The following is a 22,711-nucleotide window of genomic DNA, read 5'->3' on the forward strand; positions in this document are numbered from 1 at the left end:
ATAGCAGCTGCTATGTGAGATAAAGAGGATGTTGATTCCCCTTTGCCCGGTGGCTGTTTAGGTACTTATGAGACGCTGTTGTTTGGGTTGCAGATGGATGGAAGGAGGTCCGACAGGGTTTGTGATGCTGAGTCAAGACGTTCCACGGCTTCGCCTCGGCTCGCCAATTCGGATCCGGCCCCCGCCTTCTGTCAACAACTATCTCGTTCCCTCAATCCATCAATTATCTAGACTACTACAATTAGTAGCAATGGGATCAGCTTTACCGATCTCAGAGGCCGCTAACCTACCCTCGCCACCATTTGTCACAGTTCCTGGGATATACAATTTTCGGGATATTGGCGGATATCCCATTGAACGCTCTCCCAACCACTCAATCCGAAGCAATGTGGTGTATCGTTGCGCTGATCCGTCGAAAATCACAGAAGAAGGAATTGTTGTTGCCAAAGAACTAGGGATTACTCATGTCTACGACTTGAGGTCAAACAACGAGATTGAGAGGAATCAAGCTGCAGGGAGAGGCGGTGTCGTGCAGTGGGATGGATGCGAGAGAGTGTTTGCTCCCGTATTCGAGGACAGAGACTACAGCCCTGAAGCTCTGGCGAGTAGATTCAAGGACTATGCATCTGGTCGGCGAGAGGTAAATACTTTGCTCATAATCTTCCAATGATACCGAACATATTTGATGACATGTTGCAGAGATTTACACGTGCTTATACCGAAATTCTCAACGGAGCACCGAAGTCATTCAGAATTATTCTATTGCATCTTGCGTATGAGCCAGAGAAGCCTCTGCTTATCCATTGTACAGCAGGAAAGGATAGAACTGGCCTCATCTGCGCTCTGGTCTTGTCATTATGTGGCGTAGATGACGAAACCGTTGCATACGAGTATTCATTGACAGAAATTGGGCTCACAAAAGAGTGGCAAGACGCTGTAATGGTGCATTTGATGCAGAATCCTGCTCTCAGGGAGAATCTGCAGGGTGCCAAGAATATGATCTCGTCAAAGTAAGTCTGCTGTGTCTCACAAGATTTGGACTGGGAATATATATTGATTGTCTGCTTTAGGGCCGAGAATATGCTTTCAACGCTTGAGATGATCAGGGAGAAATTCGGAGGCGCAGAAGGGTATGCCATTGATAGATGTGGGTTGGCAAAAGAGGAGGTTGGATTGATTAGAAAGAATCTGGTTGTGGAGAAGCCTCCGCATGCTAAACAGAACTTATAGATCTGATCTATTTCAAACATTTATCTAGATACAGAGAATTATAGATGAAAATGAACATAAATGAAGAACGAGTCACATAGTTTCTGCTGGTCGAGGTTTTTTGGAGGTACAAATATACAAATCATTTTCATCTGATGCCGCTACAGTTATGTACACTTTATCTACGAGTCAACTTTCATGATACAATGCATACCTCTTTTCAGTCGTATGTAGACAGACTTCCTCTCAAAATAAATGAGGGGATACAAACCCGAAATGTCTTCGCCGTTGATAGTGGAGTCCACGTGACTTTAGCGCTAGCGAAGCTCCACGAAGCCAAAGCGAAGGTTTCCTCGAGCGGACCTTTTGAAATCTCTTCAATTCTTCAACCTTGTGTTCAACCCTCTCTTGGTGCGCAAATTATGACCTGATATCAATCGGGTCCAATCATTATGCCACCAGTATTACGATGCATAGCTACGCTGCCTTCAGTGATCTGCACGAAGCAATTGTGCCGAGTCGGACCTTCATCACGATCCTTTTCCACATCACCGCGACATGAACAGCGATCAACCCGCGCCAGGCGAGGGTTTTTCCGGTGGCTGCAGACCATAGGACAGAACTTCGAAACCCCTCTGGAGAAGTCGACCAATTACCTGGGTGCATATAACAAACTTGGTCAGTTGAAGCGTGTCGTCGCAGCTGCTAAGGAAAAGGATCGTTTGAAGGAGGAAGCACGCAGTGCCGGTGCAGTCGCCGCAGATACTAGCAAAGACTTGTCTTTAGAAGAAAGCACAGAGTTACCCCCCGAGACGACCAGTGACTTGAGACCATTTCCGATGAACGGAGCTTTCATAAGTCAGCCGGTACTAGGTGGAATGGTCAAAGAGGATATCTGGTTCAGAATCATGATCGAAGGCCAGTCTGTTCGAGAAGTCAGTGCTGAACTTGGGGTTGAGATGGCTCGTGTCGGCGCTGTCGTACGACTGAAGGAGATTGAGAAGGAGTGGGAGCGAATAGTAAGATTCCCACCATATTTCTTTCCCCTCTCTCCACGCACTTTTATGATGATATTATAAAAATTCGATTAGTCTTCAAGACAACTACATGGTTACAAAATTTACGCATGCGAGCCTCTCTGAAACAGTGTTTCATTCCTCGAGATACCTTTGACTGATTTGAAGATAATTGCTAATATTACTTCCAATCCAGGGGAAACCGCTCGCACACTCATACCAGAGGGCTGTGAACAAAATGGTTCCTAAGACGTTACTGGCGCTTCCTGGTGAACGACCAAACTTCCATGAAACCATCAATGATCTCCCAGTACATAGAGCGACGGGGCAACAGATCTGGCACCCCACTTCGGAATCAAAGCATTTCACTCGTGTAGACGCTGCAAAGATATTTGATGAGAATTTGCTACCTGCCGATGCTCGAGTACCACATCCTGAGCTCGCAATATTGGCCAAGGAAGTTATAGACAACTTGTCTCCGAAGGAGCGAAGGGAACGTGCAGGTGCAAGAGAAGCAGTCGCAGAGAAGAAGAGGGCAGCTAAGGCTGCTCGGCAGGCGAAGAAGGAGGCCGCCATCAAGAAGGTTGATACAGGGAGATGGGAGTTCCACTTCACGGACATCAATGTCGACGCTGCCGGAAAGACAGGAAGAGGTCACAAGGGGGTTGGCTGGAGATATGGACAACCTCATGATGACAGGACCCGGGGAAAGATCAAGATACCCACCAGTGTGGCATGATCACTGTACAATGTATTATATGTGTCGACGGAGTTTGATGGGATTAGCGATGGGCATATCGGCGTCGCCGGGCTGGATGTATTGTATGTAAATGGTCATACCACTGTACAACGAAGATTAGAAGAGGGTGTATCATCCCCGAACGCAAACTCATACCCTATTTTTGCTACTAGGTGAATTGTTCTTGGTGATCATAAATACCTAGGCCATCAATACATGATTCATGATTCATGCCTCTAGCTCCGAGCTCCGTCACGACTGTGAAGTATTATACTTCACTCCACCGGATAAAAGTCAACCTCTGCATCTCTCCCCTGTCTCTTTCTTTTCCACTCATTTGCCAACTTGTTCACCAGAAACAGAAAGAACAAAGCACATTTCCCGCCAAGTCCTTAAAAAGCTGATATCACGTTCCCACTAGCCCGCCCCTGCCGCCCACTAGCGGCATCCTTGTTCTCTTGTGCAGCCTCGCATAAATACCCACGCCTTGCCTCGCCTCGCCGCTCTCGTCGCGACGCATGCAAGGCAGTCGAGACCAGCTATCAAAATCCTCTAAACGCCAAAAACACAACTCTTTCACCACAACTCCACCTTCGCCTTCACATATTCACTTTATATTCGGCTTTCAAGTTAAGGACGATTTATAGGCAAAGATGTCGGATAAGGAATTTGGTGGTGAGTTTTATGCGGCTTTTTGATATGAAATTTGTAGCGCGTCTTGTTTTTGGTGCGGCACGTGGACGGGGATGCGGCTTTGTTTTTGATATTTTAGTTTCCGGATATTTTGTTGCATAAGGGAGGAATTTGATATAGAAGACTCTCTAGTAGTACTTGAGACTTCTTGCATTGTGCTTTTCCTGTGCTTTTCCAAGATTTCCAAGAATCTGGAACCCAGGACTCAGGATCCAAGTGTTGCTTCAGCTGGATGCTGTCCATGAGTTTGGGCAAGAGCTATCATTTCCTACGCGAGTTGGAATCTAGGATCCTATGTTCGAGGATCTCAAGCCATTGATGCAACTGCTCTTTTGTTGTCAAGGACAAGTTGAGGAAAGACGGTTCGCATCGATAAATTGGCCAACCGGAGTGCCCATCGACCAACAAATCTGCTACTACTGGAGATAGTTGATACTAGATTGTGAAGGCCAGATTTTCTCCACGGTTCCGACTTTTGCAAAGTTCGAATTGATGGCAATGGGTACTCAACTTTATCTCAAATCAGAAGTGGAAATTGCAGAGGCAAACTCAGGCCGCCGGCAACATCTCCAGAAAAGATATCGCCAGGCCCTGAAACGCCCAGTACACAGACCTGCACTTCTTGAAAGGCTGAAATCTGCGCAGAGAATGGGCTAGATCCTTCATTTGTTGGAACACATCTCATTCCTCGCTCTGACCTCATCAGTTTCTCATTTACATGTTGTGTTTTTTGCTTATAATTGTGCTTTGAGAGCTCTAACTGACTTCATCTGATACAGGAAATGACGATCTTTCGCTTCCTAAAGGTAACCTTCCCTTCTTTATATGTACCTTGCAAGCAACACAAGACTCCAAATTTGAGGCCACCTTCGGAACAACACTCGTGCATTAGTGGTTAATTTCCTTGCGGGCCGATCCAATAGCAAGGACTCCGACCTGGCCATTGCAGCTGGTCCAAGCCAAGACCAAGCTCTGGCGGATCAATAGAGTTATTACCGCTGCATGGCATTTTACTGACACACAATATAGCGACTGTGCAGAAGATCGTCGGCGAGATTCTATCCAACTCACCAGGAATGGGCTTAACGAAAGATGCACGAGACCTCCTAATAGAATGCTGCGTCGAGTTCATCACCCTCATATCATCCGAAGCCAACGAGATCAGCGAGAAGGAGAGCAAAAAGACGATCGCATGCGAGCACATCACAAAGGCCTTGGAGCAATTAGGCTTTGGGGATTATGTGCATGATATCATGGAGGTGGCAAGCGAGCACAAGGAGCAGTTGAAGGTCAGTATTTGCCTATTCTCTATTTCCACTCCACTCCCTGCAGTGAATCATAGGAGTTGAAGCTGACACGTCTTATTCCAGGGACGCGAGAAGAAGGCAAACAAGCTAGAAGCCAGTGGATTGTCTACCGAGCAACTCCTGGCGATGCAAGAAGCTGCATTCAAAGATGCTGCTCAACGGCACGGATGAACAATTCCTTTATCGGTCTTTTTAGTCGTTCGCGTGGGTTTCTTTGCATTGGGTTTCAAGAATTCATTCTTCGTTTTCGCATACCAGTGCAAGTTCTGGACAGGACAGGACTTGCTGGCTGGTCGGGTGGGTGGCGTTGGGATCAATCATGATATGTATGCGGGCTGCTGCGAAAAGTCTTCAGCGTTGCATACAAGAGGAGTGAACAGATATTAAATGCCGCGGCGTTCTCTTTTCCCACATTTGATTTTGCTCGCTACCATATTTTACAATTCAAGCAGACGATCGTTCATTGTAGGTCATGATGCAAGTGCATTTCAAATTACTCTCCTACTTGAAACGAAGAACTTGCTTACTACATTTAGATAGATACCAAGCCGCCGAATCTCCCCTGGACACTCTATACCGAAGTCCAACGATTGACTGATCATCACTGACCTCCCGGCCTTGTGCGCACGAATCGATCCCGATAGGTAAAGCGCATTACCCAGCACCAAACCTCCCTAGTACCTACTCCAATGTCGCAGATCCGATCTGCCGTCATGTGTTGGCTGCACATCACTTATCCAGCCTTGCCGCAGAGCAGCATCAAAGCAAACACTGTGCCACCTCAACACAAAACGATATTAATCTCTCGGGTAATGGGGCGCTCGCCAATAGCTCGCGAGGCTGAATTACAGATGGGGCTTATCGGCACTTGTGCATAACTGCCGGATGGAGTTCAGCCAATGCGATTGCGAGTTGGTATTGAATGAGGTAGTTTTCGTTTTGTGGGTTTGTGGTTTCGTTATTGCAGGGGAGGATGGTTATGGTTTGATATTGTGTGGTAGAGGTGGCTTTGTTTGGTATCGAGGTGTGAACTGCTGCTGGGTTAGGAAGGAGGGGTGGCTGTACTGATTGACGTGAGGTATGGGTATTTGGAGGGAGGTTGTGCAATCGGTTGGTATTGACACTGGAGGGGTGAAAGAGGTAGGTATATATTGCTACCTTTTGCTGCTGCTGCTTGATATTTTATCTCTCCTGGTTCTTATTTTTGAGATCGAGTCTTGTATCGTCGAACTATCGACGACTGAACCACCTGATGATTTCTTCGTTTGTTACTGCTGCTGTTACCGCTCTTTCTGTGTTGCAATTGGTTGAAGGTAGAGGATTTGTCGGGGATGGGAGTACGCCGGGTATTGTGAGGTTGGCTGTTGTTTCTAAGGTTTGTTTCTTTCTCTTTACAGTCTCAAAAATCGTGATTCTCGAACTGCTGCATAGGCACTGGGGATATGGATAAGTGGAGAGTGATATCAAGTGCCACTGAAGGGAAGAGAAAAGTTGAGATGATAGCTCCTCTGCATCAAATCAACACTGTTTCCAGGTATATTTTCTTGAAGCTGACAGGTCACAGACGCCTGATCCTTCACTCAGAAAACGACAATTTCCCGACCGCCTCATAAACGATGATTACGGCCTCGAATATCTCATCAACTGTACGTCCCCTCCCCAAACCAGACCAGGTTATCCATCTAACAAACCACACAGTTGAAATCGGCAACCCACCCCAAAACGTGACTGCAGCACTAGACACCGGCTCCTCAGATACATGGGTGAACCCTCAATGCGGAACGGGAAATACGGTAGACAGTAATGCTATCTGTCAGCGGTATGGAAGGTACAAGCCTGAGAACTCGCCGACTTCGAGGGGATTGCAGCAGGAGATGTATTTGAGGTATGGGAGTGGAGCCGTGTTGGGGGAGTATTATGTAGATGATTTACATTTGGGAGGTAGGTCCTCTCTCTATATTTCCTTCCCACCATATTTTTCCTGTCGTATAGGTACAGCATGGGGGAATGAGTAAGTGTGACCGGCCGATTGACTTTAGTGGTTACGATGTAATTCCGAGCGTATGTGATGAATGCTGATTGAACATGAATAGAAACAACAATCAAAGCACAACAATTCGGTATCGCTACACGCAGTCAAGGTCTCGATACCGGTCTCATGGGCCTCTCATTCGGTGATCAAATCGGTACTTCATATCCCAATATTATAGATCAGCTTGCCGCACAGAACATCACGCAGAGTCGAGCTTTCAGTTTAGATCTGGGAAGTATTGATACACCTGAAGGCAAGCGAGCCACCTCCATCTATTTGGCGATGAAATGAGGTCGTTCAAAATATGTGCTAACCGAACAATAAATTCAGGTTCCATTATCTTCGGAGGTATCGACACGAAGAAGTTCTACGGCAAATTGAGCAGACATCCAATTATCCCCGCTGACAAATCGCCTGATGAATACCCACGGTTCGTCCCTTACTATCATTCTTTTACTCTCAACTCTATCTCCTCAGCAATCTGATAATACTTCCAGCTACTGGATCAACATGACCTCCCTCACCCTCCGCCTCCCACCCTCCACCACAACCCCAGGCACACCCCCACCCTCCCCCAAAACCTTCCTCAACAGCACCCTCGCCGTCTTCCTCGACAGCGACGGCACCCTCTCTCAGCTTCCTTCCTCCATCGTCCGTCCCCTCGCAGCCGCCTTCCCAGGCGCCAAAAACGTCGGCAGTGGGCAATACACAGTCCCGTGCTCGGCGATGAATCAAACAGGGTTTGTGGACTTTGGGTTCGGTGAGAAGATTATTAGGGTGCCGTGGAGGGAGTTTGTGTGGTTTGTTGAGCCGGGATTGTGTGCGTTGGGGGTGGTGGAGGGGGGGAGTGGGGGGATAAATGTTTTGGGGGATACGTTTTTGAGGGCGGCTTTTGGTGGGTTCTTCTGCTCACATTCTTCCCTTATTTTTGTTTAGAGATTTTCACTTTTTACTTTCCATTTCGAGATTTTCAACTTTCCCGACTTTCAGGTTCGGGCATTCTGGCTCTTGTCCGACTGTCTTAAGGGGAGAGAGAAAAAGGGAAAGCTAACCACCCACTTAAAACCAACAGTCGTCTACGACCAAGACAACCTCTCCATTCACCTCGCCGAATCCGCCGACTGCGGCTCCAACCTCGTCGCCATCGGCCGCGGCAAAGACGCCGTTCCCTCCGTAGCAGGCGACTGTACCTCCCCTTCATTCACGGATTCGTCAGCTGGTACTCCAGATTCTTCTATCGTGACGCCAACGCCAACGCCAACGATTGCAATGACGGGCAAGATGACGACTAGTGTGGTGAAGAGTCTGACTGTGAGTACTCCTGTCAAGAGTGGTACGCCGAAGGGTACTACGGTGAAGAGTACGGGTACTAAGAAGGTGAGTAGTAGTAGGAAGGTGGTGAGGACGAGTGGGAGTAAGAGTGGGAGTGAGAGTGGGAGTGGGAGGTCGGTTAGTACTGGGGTGGTGTGATGGGTGAAATGGGATGAGATGGCATGGGATGGGATGGGATGGGGTGGAATGGGGTGTGTTGTGTTGTGTTGTGCTGTGGTTGGGGAAAGGGGGCTTAAGCGAGAATGGGGGGAACGAAAACCCAGTAGGTTTTTTTACCTCACTGATGTGGTATGTAACAAGGGTTGCTGCAAGGGAGGAGAAGATGAAGTATGATGTCGAATGAAAAGTTGATCCTGGTATATTTTTCCTTGGTTGTATAGGGCAGCTCATAAATGTATGTGGAAGACGTCGAGTATTGCTATTCGCTTCATTCTGAAGTCCACGTCGTAAGTATCGCTCAATGTCTAAGCAAGACCATCCTTTAGACTTCTGAAAATGCGAGTGATGATACCACTTTTTAGAATGGCACACAATAGGACTTTCTCAACCTCTCAGCTGAGAATCCAGCACTTCATCATTTGTACAAGTATTTCTACAGCATCTCATCTCCACATCTCTTCAGGTCTCTCCAAAAACAAACACCCCCTTCCCTGCCCTAAAACCCCCCAACGTCCCCTCAACCGCACCCTTCAACACCCCCTCCTCAGTCCCCCAATCCCAAGTAACCTCCTGCACCGGAATATCCCTAAACCTCCCCTCTCTCGTCAAATGCAGTATTTCCTCCACAGTCCTCTTCTTCTCCTCAGGATTCGCATCACTCCACCTACTAACCCAGAATCCACTAAACTTAATATCCTTGAATATCAACGCCCCAGTCGGTAGCATAAGCGGCTGTTTCGACATCGCACCGTACGTAACGAGATGGCCTGATTGGGAGAGACATTTCACGAGCGCAGCGGTCGGTTTACCGCCTACGCAGTTGAGTCCGACTTTTACTTTCTCGCGGCCTCCAGATGTCCATTCCTTGATTTGTTCAGAGAAGGATTTATCCATGAGTTCAGACTCCGTAACGACTTTTGTGGCGCCTAGAGCTAGCAGTTCATCTTTCATTGTTTGTGTAGCTGCTGCGTCTGGGCGGTCGCGGATGACGTTTATGGATTTGAGACCCCAGAGTGCACCGAGTTGGATGGCTGCTCGGCCGACGCCGCTGTTTGCTCCGTTTTGGATGAACCAGTCTCCTTCGTCTAGAGTCTCGAAGTCTTTTAACATGCGGTACGCTGTGCATGGATTGACAGACACGGTACCGACTTGGATTGGTGTCAAGCCCTCCTTGTTCTCGATTTTCAATACAGCAGATTCGGTGGCTTCGGCGTGTGTGCGCCATGTTCCGAAGCCGGTATTCTTCATTATTACCCAGTCGCCTTTCTGGAGGGTTTTGATGGAGGAGCCGATGGCGGAGACTTCGAAGCAGCCTTCATTGCCGGCAACGGCGCTGGGGGAGGAGGTGCCTAGCAAGGAGGTGAAGGGTGGTTTGGAGGGGTAGACTCCTTGGATTTGATTTATATCTGCTGGGTTTATGGGTGTGGCGAGAGTGCGGAGGAGGAGGGATGTTGAGGGCAGGGAGGGGGAGATGGAGTGGTTGTGTAGACTGTGGGGTGGTGTTAGCTATGATTCCAAGATATTTCAGTTCAATTGACTATTGTAAAGGAGTAGGAGAAGCTAGAGAGAGAATCTCTACTGAAGGGAACGGGATACATACGATAAAACATCAGACGGCTCCCCATACTTCGAATATACCAGCGCTTTCGCCTGTGTATACCCATATGGTCCTGACTTCCACCTCCTACAAGTCAAATTTCCTCCTCTCTGTGCCAATGCACTCCGCAGAGCTGGGACCGAGCCCTGGCTTGTCCTAACACTTATCCGTACCGTCATTGCTGGGTTGTGGTTGAATTGGGGGGAAATTGAGGGGATTCAGAAATTCCCGGACGAGCAATGACGTTTGTACTTGTCAGAATTGCAGTTGTATAAGGAGCTACTACAGAGAGAGAGAATCTCCTATATAAAGGGGTAGTGTACTTAGTAGTACGGCCTATAATACTAAGTCTACGCCTATAATCCCTATATTTATAATAGCTCTCCTATTCTCTATATCTATAGTAAATAGAGCTTTTTAAAGTAATATAGCGCTAAATATTCCTGAAGTAACGCTAGAGTATTACTAAAGTATTACTAATTACTTATATTATATAAGAAGCTTTAATTATACCTTATTAACTCCTATAATATACTAGCGTATATATAGTGCTTATATCTCCTGTTTTCCTAGGAGTTTAGTAACTTTATAGTATTAAGGTATATAAAATAGTATAAGAGTATACCTAAATCGCTCCCTTATTAATAATCTCTTACTCCTACTACTCTTATTTACCCTTATTTATAGTTACTTTACACCTTTCTTTTATAGCTACTAAGATTTATTCTTTACTAGCTTTCTCTTTAGTCTCTAAGGTATATAAAGATTATCTTCTTCTAGTTTTATTTCCTTTCCTTCTTCTTTTAACTATAGAATAAGATTTATTTTAACTATTAAGTATAGTAGTTATATATTATTATTTTACTTAATTTATAGTTATATATTATTATTAAGGAAAGTATTTATTAAAAGACTAATTTTCTATAAAGAATATTCTATTTTTATAAGTTCTACTACTAGAAATAGCCTTAATTTATATAAGTCTACTATTAATTAGCTAACTATTATTAATCTTAGAGTTATTATTAGAGAATCAGTTATTACTAAGTAACCTTATATATATCTTATATTATTTAAACGATTCTAAAGGTAAAGCTTTTATAAGAGTATCTACTATATTATTATTACTTAGAATATATTTTACTACTAACTTATTATATAAAACTATATTATCTTAAATATAGAACTAGCAGATATTAATATACTTCGCTTTTAGATAGAATTTCTATTTTTTTAAGAGAGATTTAGCTCTAGTGTTATTAAGATATAGTATAAGAATTTAGGATAGCTTTATATTAAGGTCTTTCTATAGCTTAAGTAACTAAGCTACTTCTCTAGAGCTATTACTAGTAGCTATTATCTTAGAATCTAAGCTAAAGAGAGCTATAGACCTTTACTTATTAGTAGCTTAAGAGATTAGACCTTTATAGAACCTTACTATCTATCCTTAGAATAATTTCCTATTATATTCTATCTCTTATATAGTATCGATCTAAATATTAAATATATTATTATCTAGCTTTCCTTTATATTTTATTCTTATTCTAAATATTATTCTATTACTTTCTATATACTATAGATATCAGAGGAGAGGTTTTATATCTTAGAGGTAAGATTTAAAGGGATTTAATATATACTATACTAGCTAGCTTATTATATAAGTAATATTAAGTTGTATAAGGTTTAAGAGGTATATTAAAGAGCTAATAATCTACTAAAATAGTAAGATCTCTTTAAGGGAGGCTAGTATAATACCTTTATCTTTAGTTAACTCTCTTAGTACTATTCTAGTAGTTATAAGTAAGGTATTACCTCTAGCTATAACTATTCTAAACCTTTCTAGTAGCTTTTAAATATAAGCTATTTAATAAATCCGCAGAGTCTTATTCTTCCTATCCCTCTTAACTTATAAGCTTATAAATATATTAATAGCTCCGAGGTCTTTACTTTTCTAAGTTTTTAAGAGCTATTTCTTAAGATATTTACAGTTAATAGAGTTACTTATAATTAGTATATTATTAATAAAAACTAATACGTACACTCTATTCTTAAAGATAAAGAGATTAGAGTTAGCTTCTAATACTTCTAGATTTAGCTTTTCTATCTTATCTTTAATAAGGAGTTACTATTCCTTAAGTACTTATTTTAAGCTATAGAAAGAGCGTAGGAGCTTTAGATATATATCTTTCCTTTTATTTAGCTCTAAGTAAAGCTTATTTTATATCTCTAGTATCTTATTATTCGGAATTATTATATATATATCTTCTTTTAAGTATATATTTAGGAAAGTAGTATTAATATTAATATACTTAATCTCTAGGTCTCTTTTAGTTATAATAGTAAGTAGTACTTATAAAGTAGAATAGCGTATAACGCTTACGAAAGTATTAAAGTAATTAAGACTATATTTTTACTTAAAGCCTCTTATTATAAGCTTAGCTTTTCGCTATACTATAGAGCTATTAGAGTTGATTTTATTATGTAGAACTAGTTTTAAAGATATTAGTTTTAAGCTAGAGAGAGGCTTACTGAAGTATACTCTATAGGTTCTAGCGCTTTATATAGCTTATAATTCCTTAAGAATAGTAGCTTTCTATTCCACTAGATTCTCCCTTAGAGCTTCTATAATAATTATAACCTTAAGAAGTTATATAAGTTCTTCTTTAAGTATAATTAGCGCTATTTAATAAGTTAGTACCTTATTAAGGATTTACTAAGAGTATAGCTTTATAGCTATTACCTAAGTAGCTTATTTAAAGTATTATTTTCTACGTTATTTCTTACTATATCTTAATAGTAGAGTATTATTAGACGCGTTTACTAGTTAAGTCTATTTAAAGAGATATTAATTAGATACTCCCTTAGTATCTCTTATTATATTTTCTATAGCTAACCTTCCCTTTAAAGGATTTTTAGCTTCTATAGCTAGTCTCTCTTCTAGAGATCTTTTAGCTTCTATAGCTAGCCTTATTCCTAGAGGTCTTTCTAAGCTTTTAGTACCCTTAGCTAGCTTCTTAGTAAGTACTAGATTAGTAGCTAATAGTAGAGGTCTTTCTACTACTTTATTATTATCTTTTAGTATAGTTTACTTACTACTAGTATATATAGATTATATTATATACTTATTAAAGCTATAATTAGCTATTTCTAGTTCCTTAAAAGTCTTTATATTTAGGAGCTTATAAGTTAAGGTATTAGCTATACTTACTAATACGAAATACCTCGAAATCGTCCTTTACTTTATTTTACCTTAATATAGCCTCAGTAGATATAAAGAGTATATTATAAAGCTAAATACTCTTATTTTTAAGAGGTTTATAAGCTATCCTCTATATACTTCAATTAGAGTAAGTCTAGTAACTGTTTTATATAGTAAAGTAGTAGTTAGGCGTCTATTCTTTAGCTTAGTTACCTACTTAATAGTATAGTACTATATATTCTTAGGTATCTTTATATTATAGAGAATTAAGTATATAGTCTTAGCTAGTTTATATATCTATTACTCTATAACTTTATTTAGAGAGTATTTATATAGAAGAGAGGGTTTAGGAATAATTCTACTCTCTTATAGTTAGTTAATAAACTTAGGACTAAACTCTCCTTTACTATTATTAGTCCTCTAGTAGATAATTATACGGAATTTACTTTACTTTTAAGTTTCAAGTTATAGCTTTAATTTCCGAATAACTAATTAAATAGTTAATATAAACTTATTAACTAAGAGATCTACTTAATATATCCTTATAATATTATTTACTACTAAAAGGAAGTACTTATAGCTACGAATTAAGCGTAGTAAGATACTAGAGATATTAGCGTATAGTTGATAAATAGGTATATTAGTTCTATTATCTGACTTCTTATTAAAGTACTTTTTTATATAGCTTATAAAGTAAGCCTTATAATACTTCTCTTCTTTTAACTTTAGAACAGAAATCAGTCTTATTCCGTAACTATTATAAGTAACTAGTTTCTTTAAATAGGTGTAATTTATATAGCTTAAATACCTATAGAGTAGATCTGCTTTTATTTCCTTTATACTAAGCTAACTTTTTATTTATTCCTTTAGTAGCTTTAAGTCTAACGGAATTATATTATATATAACTTAATATTAAGGATTTATATCTAGAATATATAAACCTCTGTTTCTTATACTTATAAAAGCTAGTTTATTATTCTAGTATCTATTTACTAATATCTTAGTTAGTTCCGTATTAATTCCTTTATCTAAGAGTTAATATATTAATACTAGCTTTATAGCTCTGAAGTTAAGTATATACTATATATTTTTCAGAGTTAATCTATTAATAGTAATATCTTTATAACTTTTAGCTATTAAGTACGAATTAGTCGCTATTTTAATATATTTAGTATTACGCTAGTACTTAAGTTACTTAAACTTAGCTAGAACTTTACTAAAGTAGCGAGTAGCACTAGAGTTGATTTTCTAGATAGATTCTATAATAGAGATTTTTACTAGTATATCTTTAGTATAATAACTCTTTTCCGAAGGGAATATAAGATAAGTATTATTATCTTTAATTTCCTCTACTTTATTAGTACTATCTTCTATATAAATATTCTTAGCTTTTATATAATCTATATACTAGTAACTATAGCTTTTATATTAAGTATACTAATTTCAGTTTAATTTAGGGCGATTTCCTCTCTTTTCTATACGCCTTTTATATCTTTATTAGCTATTACCCCTGCTATTATTATTCTGTTTTTCCTATCTTCTCCTATTCTTATATATATTACCTCTCTTATATAAGTAGTTTTTACCCCTTCGGCCTCTATTATCTTTACTACCTCTTCTTCTATTATAGCTTTTATTTATATAGTTTATAGTATTACTACTAGTAGTAACTATAGGTTAAAGCTATTCTCTCTATTAAATTTAATATTTATTAAGCTTTTATATAATATCTCTGAGATCTAAGTCTTATGATTTTAAAGTAAGTATTATAGTAATTTAAGCTCCGGACGCTAGTAATAACTATAATAGCTTAAGATATATATCTTTATTAGTAAGAGGTTTACTATCACTACTAAGCTTTACTTTAAAGAGTAAGTATAATAGTCCGGTATTTACTTGTTATAAATATAGAAGGCTATAGTTGATCTCTAATAATCGAGAGATAAGTGTATTATATAAATAGGAAGATAGTTACTAAGTATTAGAATACTATTTAAAATTAAGCACGAAGCTCCTATCTAATAGCAGATATACTAGTCTTATATAAAACCCTTATTCTTATAAATCCTTTTAGTATAGATCTATAGATCCTTAGATCCCTTCCCTTACTATAGGATCCGGGGATCTAGGGATCTATTATATAATATTAGTCGCTAAAACTTATATCCCTTAACTATAGTACCTTAGGTTATATAATATATATAGCTACTATAGTACTATAAAATCCTAAGGAAGGAGTTCTCTTAGGAGCTTTTACCTCCTAGAAGACTTCTTCTAAGAGCTAGCGTCTCCCTAAGCTTATAATCTCTTAGCCTCTTTTACCTAAGAGTCCTTAGGCTCTTAAGTAGTCTGTAATACTATCCCCTTTCTATACTAGCGTAGCTTCTACGCTTAAGTATAACCTAGGAAACGTTAATAGCTACTAATAGCTATCTTCCTTATTTATTATACCTAGTGCTATAAAGAAATCGAGTATTACTTAGATAAAGAAAAAACAGAGTATCTAGCTCGCGCTTCGTATTAAGTGTACTACGTAACTCGTAAAACCTTATTCCTTCTACTATAGCTTTTCTTATACTTACTTCTTAGATTTATCTATCTTAAAAAGATACTCTAAGTATATTCGTTTAAAGCGTTACAATTATAATACCTTAGAGTATATTAAGAAGTTCGTTCTTAAGCGACTCGTGTATTAGTTTAAGATAAGAAAGACTATAACTCTTATCTATCTTTTAACGCTTCTTTTTAAGCCTATTAAAGATAACCCTAACTCTTAGTTCCTTACCTTTAAGCCTGACGCTTATCTAGCGTCCTTCTTTAAGGGCCTAGTCCTTAACCTTAAGTCTCTTTCCTTTTAAGTAAACCTGGAGTTTATTAATAGAAATCTTAAAGAAGCCTAAGGTAGTAAAGGTTAGACTTAGGTTCCTAGGTATTTTCTAATAGTAAGTACCCTTTCTATTTAATTAAATATTTTAGTTTACTATAAGAATACTAATAGTTAAGAATAGCCTTTACTTTATATTTAGTATTTAGATTAATTAGTTATATTTTAGTAATAAGAGTAAGTAGCGCTTCTAGTAGTACTAATTCGAGGAGAGATATATAAAATACTAAGTAGATATTTATTATTCTTAGTAGAGCTAGTTAATAATTAACTAGTCTCTTAACTTTAGTAATTTTAAATAGCTCTAGCTTCTTATAATCTAATTTATAACTTAGTTATTTAGTTATAATATTCTTCCTAAGTAAGTAGACTTTATCTCCCTCTTTTAGTGTTAGTCCTATACTACGCTTTTTATTATAGTAGATCACAGATCTCTACGTAATAAAGAGAATATTAGCTAATAATTCTTTATAAAGCTACTTAAGCTCACTTACTTATAATATAGCTTCTTACGTAGTACCTTAACTGACTATTAGTAAGTTATATACCATAGGATTATACCTATAATTTATATAAAACAGTAATACTCTAATAGTCTCTTAATCCGCGCTATTATATATAAACTAAGTAAGTAGGAGCAGTTGTACTTAGTTATCTTATTTATAGTTTATATAATACTTAAGATAAGTCTCTATTATCTAGTTAATTCGTTCTATTTATATATCAGTTTAAGAATAAAATATAGTTAATATTTTCTATTTTATTCCTAAGAGTGTAATAAGAGTTTTCTAGAACTTTAAGGTAAAGAGCTTATCTCTATCTGAGATAATCTTATCTAGTATCTTATAGCTTATAAAGATTATTCTAAGGAATACCTACGCTATTATAAGCGCGTTTTATATTCTAAGTACTAGTACTATATATATATATACTTTATAAACCTATCTGTTATTACACAGATTAAGTCGTATACGATTCTTATAATTAGATCCTTTAAGGGTAGTAGTTCAACTACGAAATCTAAAGCGATTAATTTCTATAAGTAAGATAGTATTATTAGTAACTTTATAAGTCTATATAGAGTATAATATATCGCTTTATTCCGGATACACGTATTATATAATATTACTATATCTTTAACTACCTTCCTTATACCTAGGAAGTAGTATTCCTTAGATAGCTTAGATAGCGTTTTAGCTAATCTTTAATATCTATAGGTAAGTAGCCCGTAGAAGTCTATAATAAATTTAGTTCGATCCTAAGTAGGTATATATATCTATCCTTAGAATAAGAGAGTTCCCTTAAGAGAGAAAGAGAATCCTTCGCCTAATTATTATTATTATTTAGCTATAACTAAGTCGTTAATATAGCTTTTCTAGACTTTCTCTATAACTAGCTATCCTATTATAGCTAGCTATCAGCTATTAATAACTAAGGAATCGCTATTCTTCTATAGTATAGTATAAGATTCGTAGGTCTTATTTATAAGATACTCTAGTTTCTAGCTTAAAGCGTTAGCTTAAGTATTTTCCGTTCTCTTAATATAAGAAATTCAAAGTTTAATAGTAGAGAGTGTTTTATACTAATGAACTTATTATTAGTTTAGTTCCTTAGTAGTTATAAAGTAAATAAGATTCTTATAGTCTATTAGGATCTATACCTTATAAGTAGCGCTCTTAAAGTAGACCTTCTATTTACGTACTACGTCTATAATTACTAATAACTTCTTATTATATATATTATAGTTAAGCTCTACTAGTAATAGTTTCCGCGAATAGTAAGCGACTAGTTATTATCTTCTATCTTTACCTAGTTAGCTAAGTATAGCTCTAATAGTATAGTCTGAAGAATCTATCTCTATATATATTTCCTTATTAGAAGTAAAGGAAGTAAGTACTAGTTCTGCGACAAAAGCCGCTTTAAGTACCTTAAATACTTTTTATATACTATTAGACTAGTAGAACTCCTTATCTTTATAAGTTAACTCCGTAAGTAGCCTAGCGATTTTTAAGTAGTCTTTAATAAATCACTTATAGAAGTTAGTAAATCTAAGGAATAATTATACTTCTTTAATATTCGTAAGTCCTATCTACTTAATAATTACTTTAATCTTTTTAGGATCTATAGCTAATCTTATAGTAGTAACTATATAGCCTAAGAAGATAACCTCGTCTACGTAGAAATTACACTTCTCTAGTTTAAGTAATAAGTAAGTATCTTCTAGCCTCTAGAGGATAGCTATAATATCCTTCACGTGTTACTCTTCTAATTTAGAGTAGACTAGTATATTATCTAAATAGTATATATATATTATATCTAAGTAAGGCTATAAAACATTATTAATTAGATACTAAAATATAGCTAATATATTAGTTAAGCTGAAGAGTATAACTATATATTCGTAGTATCTGAAATAAGTATGAAATACTATTTTCTCTTTTTTACCTTTAGCTATCTTAATAAAGTTATACGCTCCTTATAAGTTAAGCTAAGTGAAAATCTTAGCTCTAATAAGTCTATCCTACAGCTCCTTAGCTAATAGTAGTATATAACAATCCTTCTTTATTATATTATTTAATCGATAGTAGTTAATATATATTCGTTATCTACTATCTTTCTTCTCTACGAATAAGATATTACCCCTTATAGAGATTTAGACTCTTAGATAAATCCCTTCGCTAGGTTTTTATTAATATATTACTTAATCGTTATTAAGTCTATTACTAAATATTCCCTAAGTAGTTAGAATATTAGCTTAGTACCTAGTTCTAACTCGATCTAATAATCGTAGTCCTAGTGCTTTAGTAAAGCTTCGATACCTCGTTCCTCTTTAAATAGTATTATAAACTTTTTATATACTAATAGTATATCTTTTATTAGTAGACCCTTACCTTAGTATCCGAGCTCTTCTTAGGAGGTAGCGCTAACCTCTTAAATACTTACTACTTCTATTCCTAGTAAATAATAGTAGTTTCTATAATAACTAAACTTAAGCTTCCTTATCTACTAATTAATAATAAGATTATACTTCTCTATCTATAGTAACCTTAAGATAATATTATACTTTCTAATCCTAATGATATTAAACTAGATTATTTCAGAGTACCTAGTAATACTTATATAGACTAGAGTAGTCTAGACCTTAATCAATTTATCAGAGGCAACCTTACTATCTACTAGTACTAAATAGTACCCTTTATCTTTTACTTTAGTTAATAGATAGTATTTAAGTATAATAGTAGGAGATATAAAGTTCCCTTATACCCTAGAATCTACTATCGCTTAAAACTTAACTCCCTTAATCTTTACTTCTAATATAAGATACTTATCTCTAATAGTAGTAAGCTACCGTATATAGAAGTACTCCTAATATACGCTATAATTAAGAACACTCTTTTATACCCTCTGATTACTATAGCTTAAGCTAACTTTATATATAAGCCCTATTCCGAGTTCAGTGTATGTTACTAGGTTATATATCTTATAATAGTAATAACTATTATTATCGATATAAACCTATATCTTATAATATTAGTTTTCCGTTATAATCTCCTATTCCTCGCTTACCTCTAGTAGCGCGCTAGCGTTAAGAATAGTAGTGTTTTAGAGTAGTAAGTGCTATATAAAAGTTACTAGTCCTTCTTAGCTACTAGCTATTCTCTATCTAATCCGCTTATAGTCCCGGTAGATTACTTCGTATTTTACCCCCTATAGTAGACCCCCTAAGCCGATAAGGCCTAGTTCTTAATAAGTGACCCTAGTAGCTATATTAGTCTAGTAGCGAGTATTATAGCTAACTTAATATAAGCTCTCTTCTTATTAAGTAACTTTCTAAACTTCACTTACTTTTAATCCTAAGAGTTCAGGTTAAAGTAGCCCCGGTTCTAGAGTCTACTCTAGCTCCGAGGCTTTTTCCTCGCTATTACTTAGTATTAGCTCTATATTATTATCTAGTCTAGAGCTATTGTTATCTCGATATATATAGTCCTTAGGGAGCGTACTAATAATAGTCCGCTCGAGCTAATCTATAACGCTCACAGAATCTCGCTTACTATTATTAGAATCACCTAACTAAGTATAGATATAATTCTCCTCGAGCTTATCTGTAATTATATATTAATACGCTATAGCGAGCTATTATATTAGTTTATTATAAGAGCTACGTCCTATTATATTAGTATATTTCTTATCTGTTTATAACTTCTTTTATTAATAAGAGCTAGCTATATAACTCGGGAGGCTATATTCGAAGTATAGCTTCTTCTCTCGCTATTTATTTATAAATTTCTGTAACGGTCCGGTATTTACTCGCTATAAATACAGAAGGCTGCAGTTGATCTCTGATAATCGAGAGGTAAGTGTATTATATAGACGGAAGATAGTTACTAAGTATTAGAATACTATTTAAAGTTAAGCACGAAGCTCTTATCTAATAGTAGATATACTAGTCTTATATAGAACCTTCGTTCTTCTTAGATCCCTTAAGATACTAGATCCTTAGATCCTTAGATCTATTCCCTTATAAAGGGATCCAGGGATCCAGGGATCTATCATGTGACTTATCGTCTATTATAATCTAGGTAACTATTACTACCGAGCGTAAGTATATAGCGGTACTACTCGCTATCTTGTATTATTCCCTAGTTAGTACTACCCTATTAATAGCACCGCTCTTTTATTAGTACTAATACCCCTATAGTACCACTGATAGTACTATTAGTATATAGGTGCCAACTGAACTGTAGCGCTAAGGGGTTCGTAATACTATCCCCCTCTTAGCCTAGCGTAGTCCCTACACTTAAGTATAACCTTAAGGGATATCAATAGTTACTAACGACTATCTTCCTTATCTACTATATCTAGTGTTATAAAGAAATCGAATATCGCCTAGATAAAGAAAAAACAGAGTATCTAGCTCGCGCTTCGTATTAAGCGTGCTACGTAACTCGTAAAGCCTTATTCCTTCTGCCGTAGCCTTTCCTATACTTACTTCCTAGATTTATCTATTTCGAAACGATACTCTAAGTATATTCGCTTAAAGCGTTACGATTATAATACCTCAGGGTATATTAAGAAGTTCACTCCTAAACGACCTATATACCGGTTCAAGATAGGAAAAACCGTGACTCCTACTCGCCCTTTGACGCCTCCCTCTAAGCCTATTAAGGATAATCCTACTTCTTAGTTCCCTGCCTTCGAACCTAACGCCTACCTAGCGTCCTTTTCCGAGGGCTTAGTCCTTAACCTTAGGTCCCCTTCCTTCTAGGTAAACCTGGATTTCCTTAATAGAATTCCCGCAGAAGCCTAAGGTAATAGAGGTTAGATTTAGGTTCCTAAGTGTTTTCTAATTATAGGTACCCTTTCTATTTAATTAAATATTTTGTTTTACTATAGAAATACTAATAGTCAAGAATAGCCTCTACTTCGTATTCAGTGTTCAGATTAATCGATTGTATTTCAGTGATAGGAGCCGGCGGTGCTCCTAGTAGTACTAGTTCAAGGAGAGATATATAGAATACCGGGTAGATGTTTATTATCTTTAGCAGAGCTAGTTGATAATTAACTAGTCCCTTAACTTTAGTAATCCTAAATAGTCCTAGCTTCTTATAATCTAATTTATAACTTAGTCGTTTAGTTATAATATTTTTTCTAAGTAAGTAGACTTTATCTCTCTCCTTAAGCGTTAGTCTTATACTACGCTTTCTGTTATAGTAGATCGTAGATCTTTACGCGATAAAGAGAATATCAGCTGATAATTCTTCATAGAGCTGTTTAAGCTTACCTGCCTGTAGTATAGCTTCTTACACGGTACCCTAACCGGCTATTAGTAGGTTATATACTATAGGATTATACTTATAATTCGCGTAGAATAGCGATACTCTAATAGTCTCTTAATCCGCGCTATTATATATAAACTAGGCAAGTGGGAGTAGTTACACCTAGTTATCCTGCTTATAGTTTATATAACACTAAAGATAAGTCTCTATTATCTAGTTAATTCGTTCTATTTATATATTAGTCTAAGGATAGAATACAGTTAATATTTTCTGCTTTATTCCTAAGAGCGCGATAAGAGTTTTCTAGAATTTCAAAGTAAAGAGCTTATCTCTATCTGAGATAATCTTATCTAGTATTTCATAGCTTACGAAGATTATTCTAAGGAATACCTACGCTATTATAGGCGTGTCCTATGTTCTAAGTACTAGTATTATATACATATACTTTATGAACTTATCCGTTATCATATAGATCGAGTCATATATGATTCCTATAACTAAGTCTTTCGAGGGTAGTAGCTCGACTATAAAATCTAAAGCGATTAATTTCTATAGGTAAGGTAGTGTTATTAGTGACTTTATAAGCCTATACAGAGCATAGTGTGATACCTTATTCCGGATATATATATCGTATAACGCTACTACATCTTTAACTACCTTCCTTATTCCTAGGAAGTAGTATTCCCTAGATAGCCTAGATAGCGTCTTAGCTACCCCTTAGTATCTATAAGCGGGTAGCCTATACTAGTGTGTAACGAATTTAATCC

At 37.3% G+C, this 22,711-nt stretch overlaps 5 protein-coding genes across 5 annotated transcripts; 4 read left to right on the top strand and 1 right to left on the bottom strand.

Annotated features, from left to right (window-relative positions):
- Positions 1–250: 250 nt before the first annotated feature.
- Positions 251–1,230, top strand: ONS95_004255 (uncharacterized protein; the record flags this gene model as incomplete). Its single annotated transcript, XM_058497609.1, has 3 exons — positions 251–640; positions 700–1,010; positions 1,071–1,230. 3 exons carry the CDS (start codon positions 251–253, stop codon positions 1,228–1,230), a joined length of 861 nt encoding a protein of 286 aa, XP_058352335.1.
- Positions 1,231–1,661: 431 nt separating this feature from the next.
- On the top strand, positions 1,662–2,964 carry ONS95_004256 (uncharacterized protein; the record flags this gene model as incomplete). Its single annotated transcript, XM_058497610.1, has 2 exons — positions 1,662–2,228; positions 2,422–2,964. 2 exons carry the CDS (start codon positions 1,662–1,664, stop codon positions 2,962–2,964), a joined length of 1,110 nt encoding a protein of 369 aa, XP_058352336.1.
- A 653-nt stretch (positions 2,965–3,617) lies between these two features.
- Positions 3,618–5,135, top strand: NCB2 (negative cofactor 2 transcription regulator complex subunit ncb2; the record flags this gene model as incomplete). Its single annotated transcript, XM_058497611.1, has 4 exons — positions 3,618–3,639; positions 4,437–4,463; positions 4,687–4,946; positions 5,028–5,135. The coding sequence occupies 4 exons, from the start codon at positions 3,618–3,620 to the stop codon at positions 5,133–5,135; spliced, it is 417 nt and encodes a 138-aa protein (XP_058352337.1).
- Positions 5,136–6,216: 1,081 nt separating this feature from the next.
- ONS95_004258 (uncharacterized protein) lies at positions 6,217–8,742 on the top strand (the record flags this gene model as incomplete). The annotated part of the gene is made up of 7 exons (XM_058497612.1): positions 6,217–6,339; positions 6,529–6,610; positions 6,663–6,905; positions 7,058–7,249; positions 7,327–7,426; positions 7,494–8,307; positions 8,382–8,742. The coding sequence occupies 6 exons, from the start codon at positions 6,217–6,219 to the stop codon at positions 7,930–7,932; spliced, it is 1,179 nt and encodes a 392-aa protein (XP_058352338.1). The 3' UTR covers positions 7,933–8,307; positions 8,382–8,742.
- Positions 8,743–10,439, bottom strand: ETR1 (mitochondrial 2-enoyl thioester reductase). Its single transcript, XM_058497613.1, has 2 exons — positions 10,088–10,439; positions 8,743–9,976 (listed from the first exon to the last, which is right to left on the bottom strand). Exons 1-2 carry the CDS (start codon positions 10,261–10,263, stop codon positions 8,947–8,949), a joined length of 1,206 nt encoding a protein of 401 aa, XP_058352339.1. The 5' UTR covers positions 10,264–10,439; the 3' UTR covers positions 8,743–8,946.
- Between the last annotated feature and the right edge of the window lie 12,272 nt (positions 10,440–22,711).

The sequence above is a fragment of the Cadophora gregata genome, assembly GCF_030347475.1.
Source record: "Cadophora gregata isolate MNR1 chromosome Unknown scaffold_14, whole genome shotgun sequence".
NCBI classification, from domain to species: domain Eukaryota; kingdom Fungi; phylum Ascomycota; class Leotiomycetes; order Helotiales; family Ploettnerulaceae; genus Cadophora; species Cadophora gregata.

Coding starts and splice junctions, on each gene's coding strand:
- ETR1 (XM_058497613.1), bottom strand. CDS start 10,263: ATGACGGTACGGATAAGTGTTAGGACAAGCCAGGGCTCGGTCCCAGCT. Junction 9,977..10,087: donor GAGCCGTCTGATGTTTTATC/GTATGTATCCCG, acceptor ACCACCCCACAG/TCTACACAACCACTCCATCT.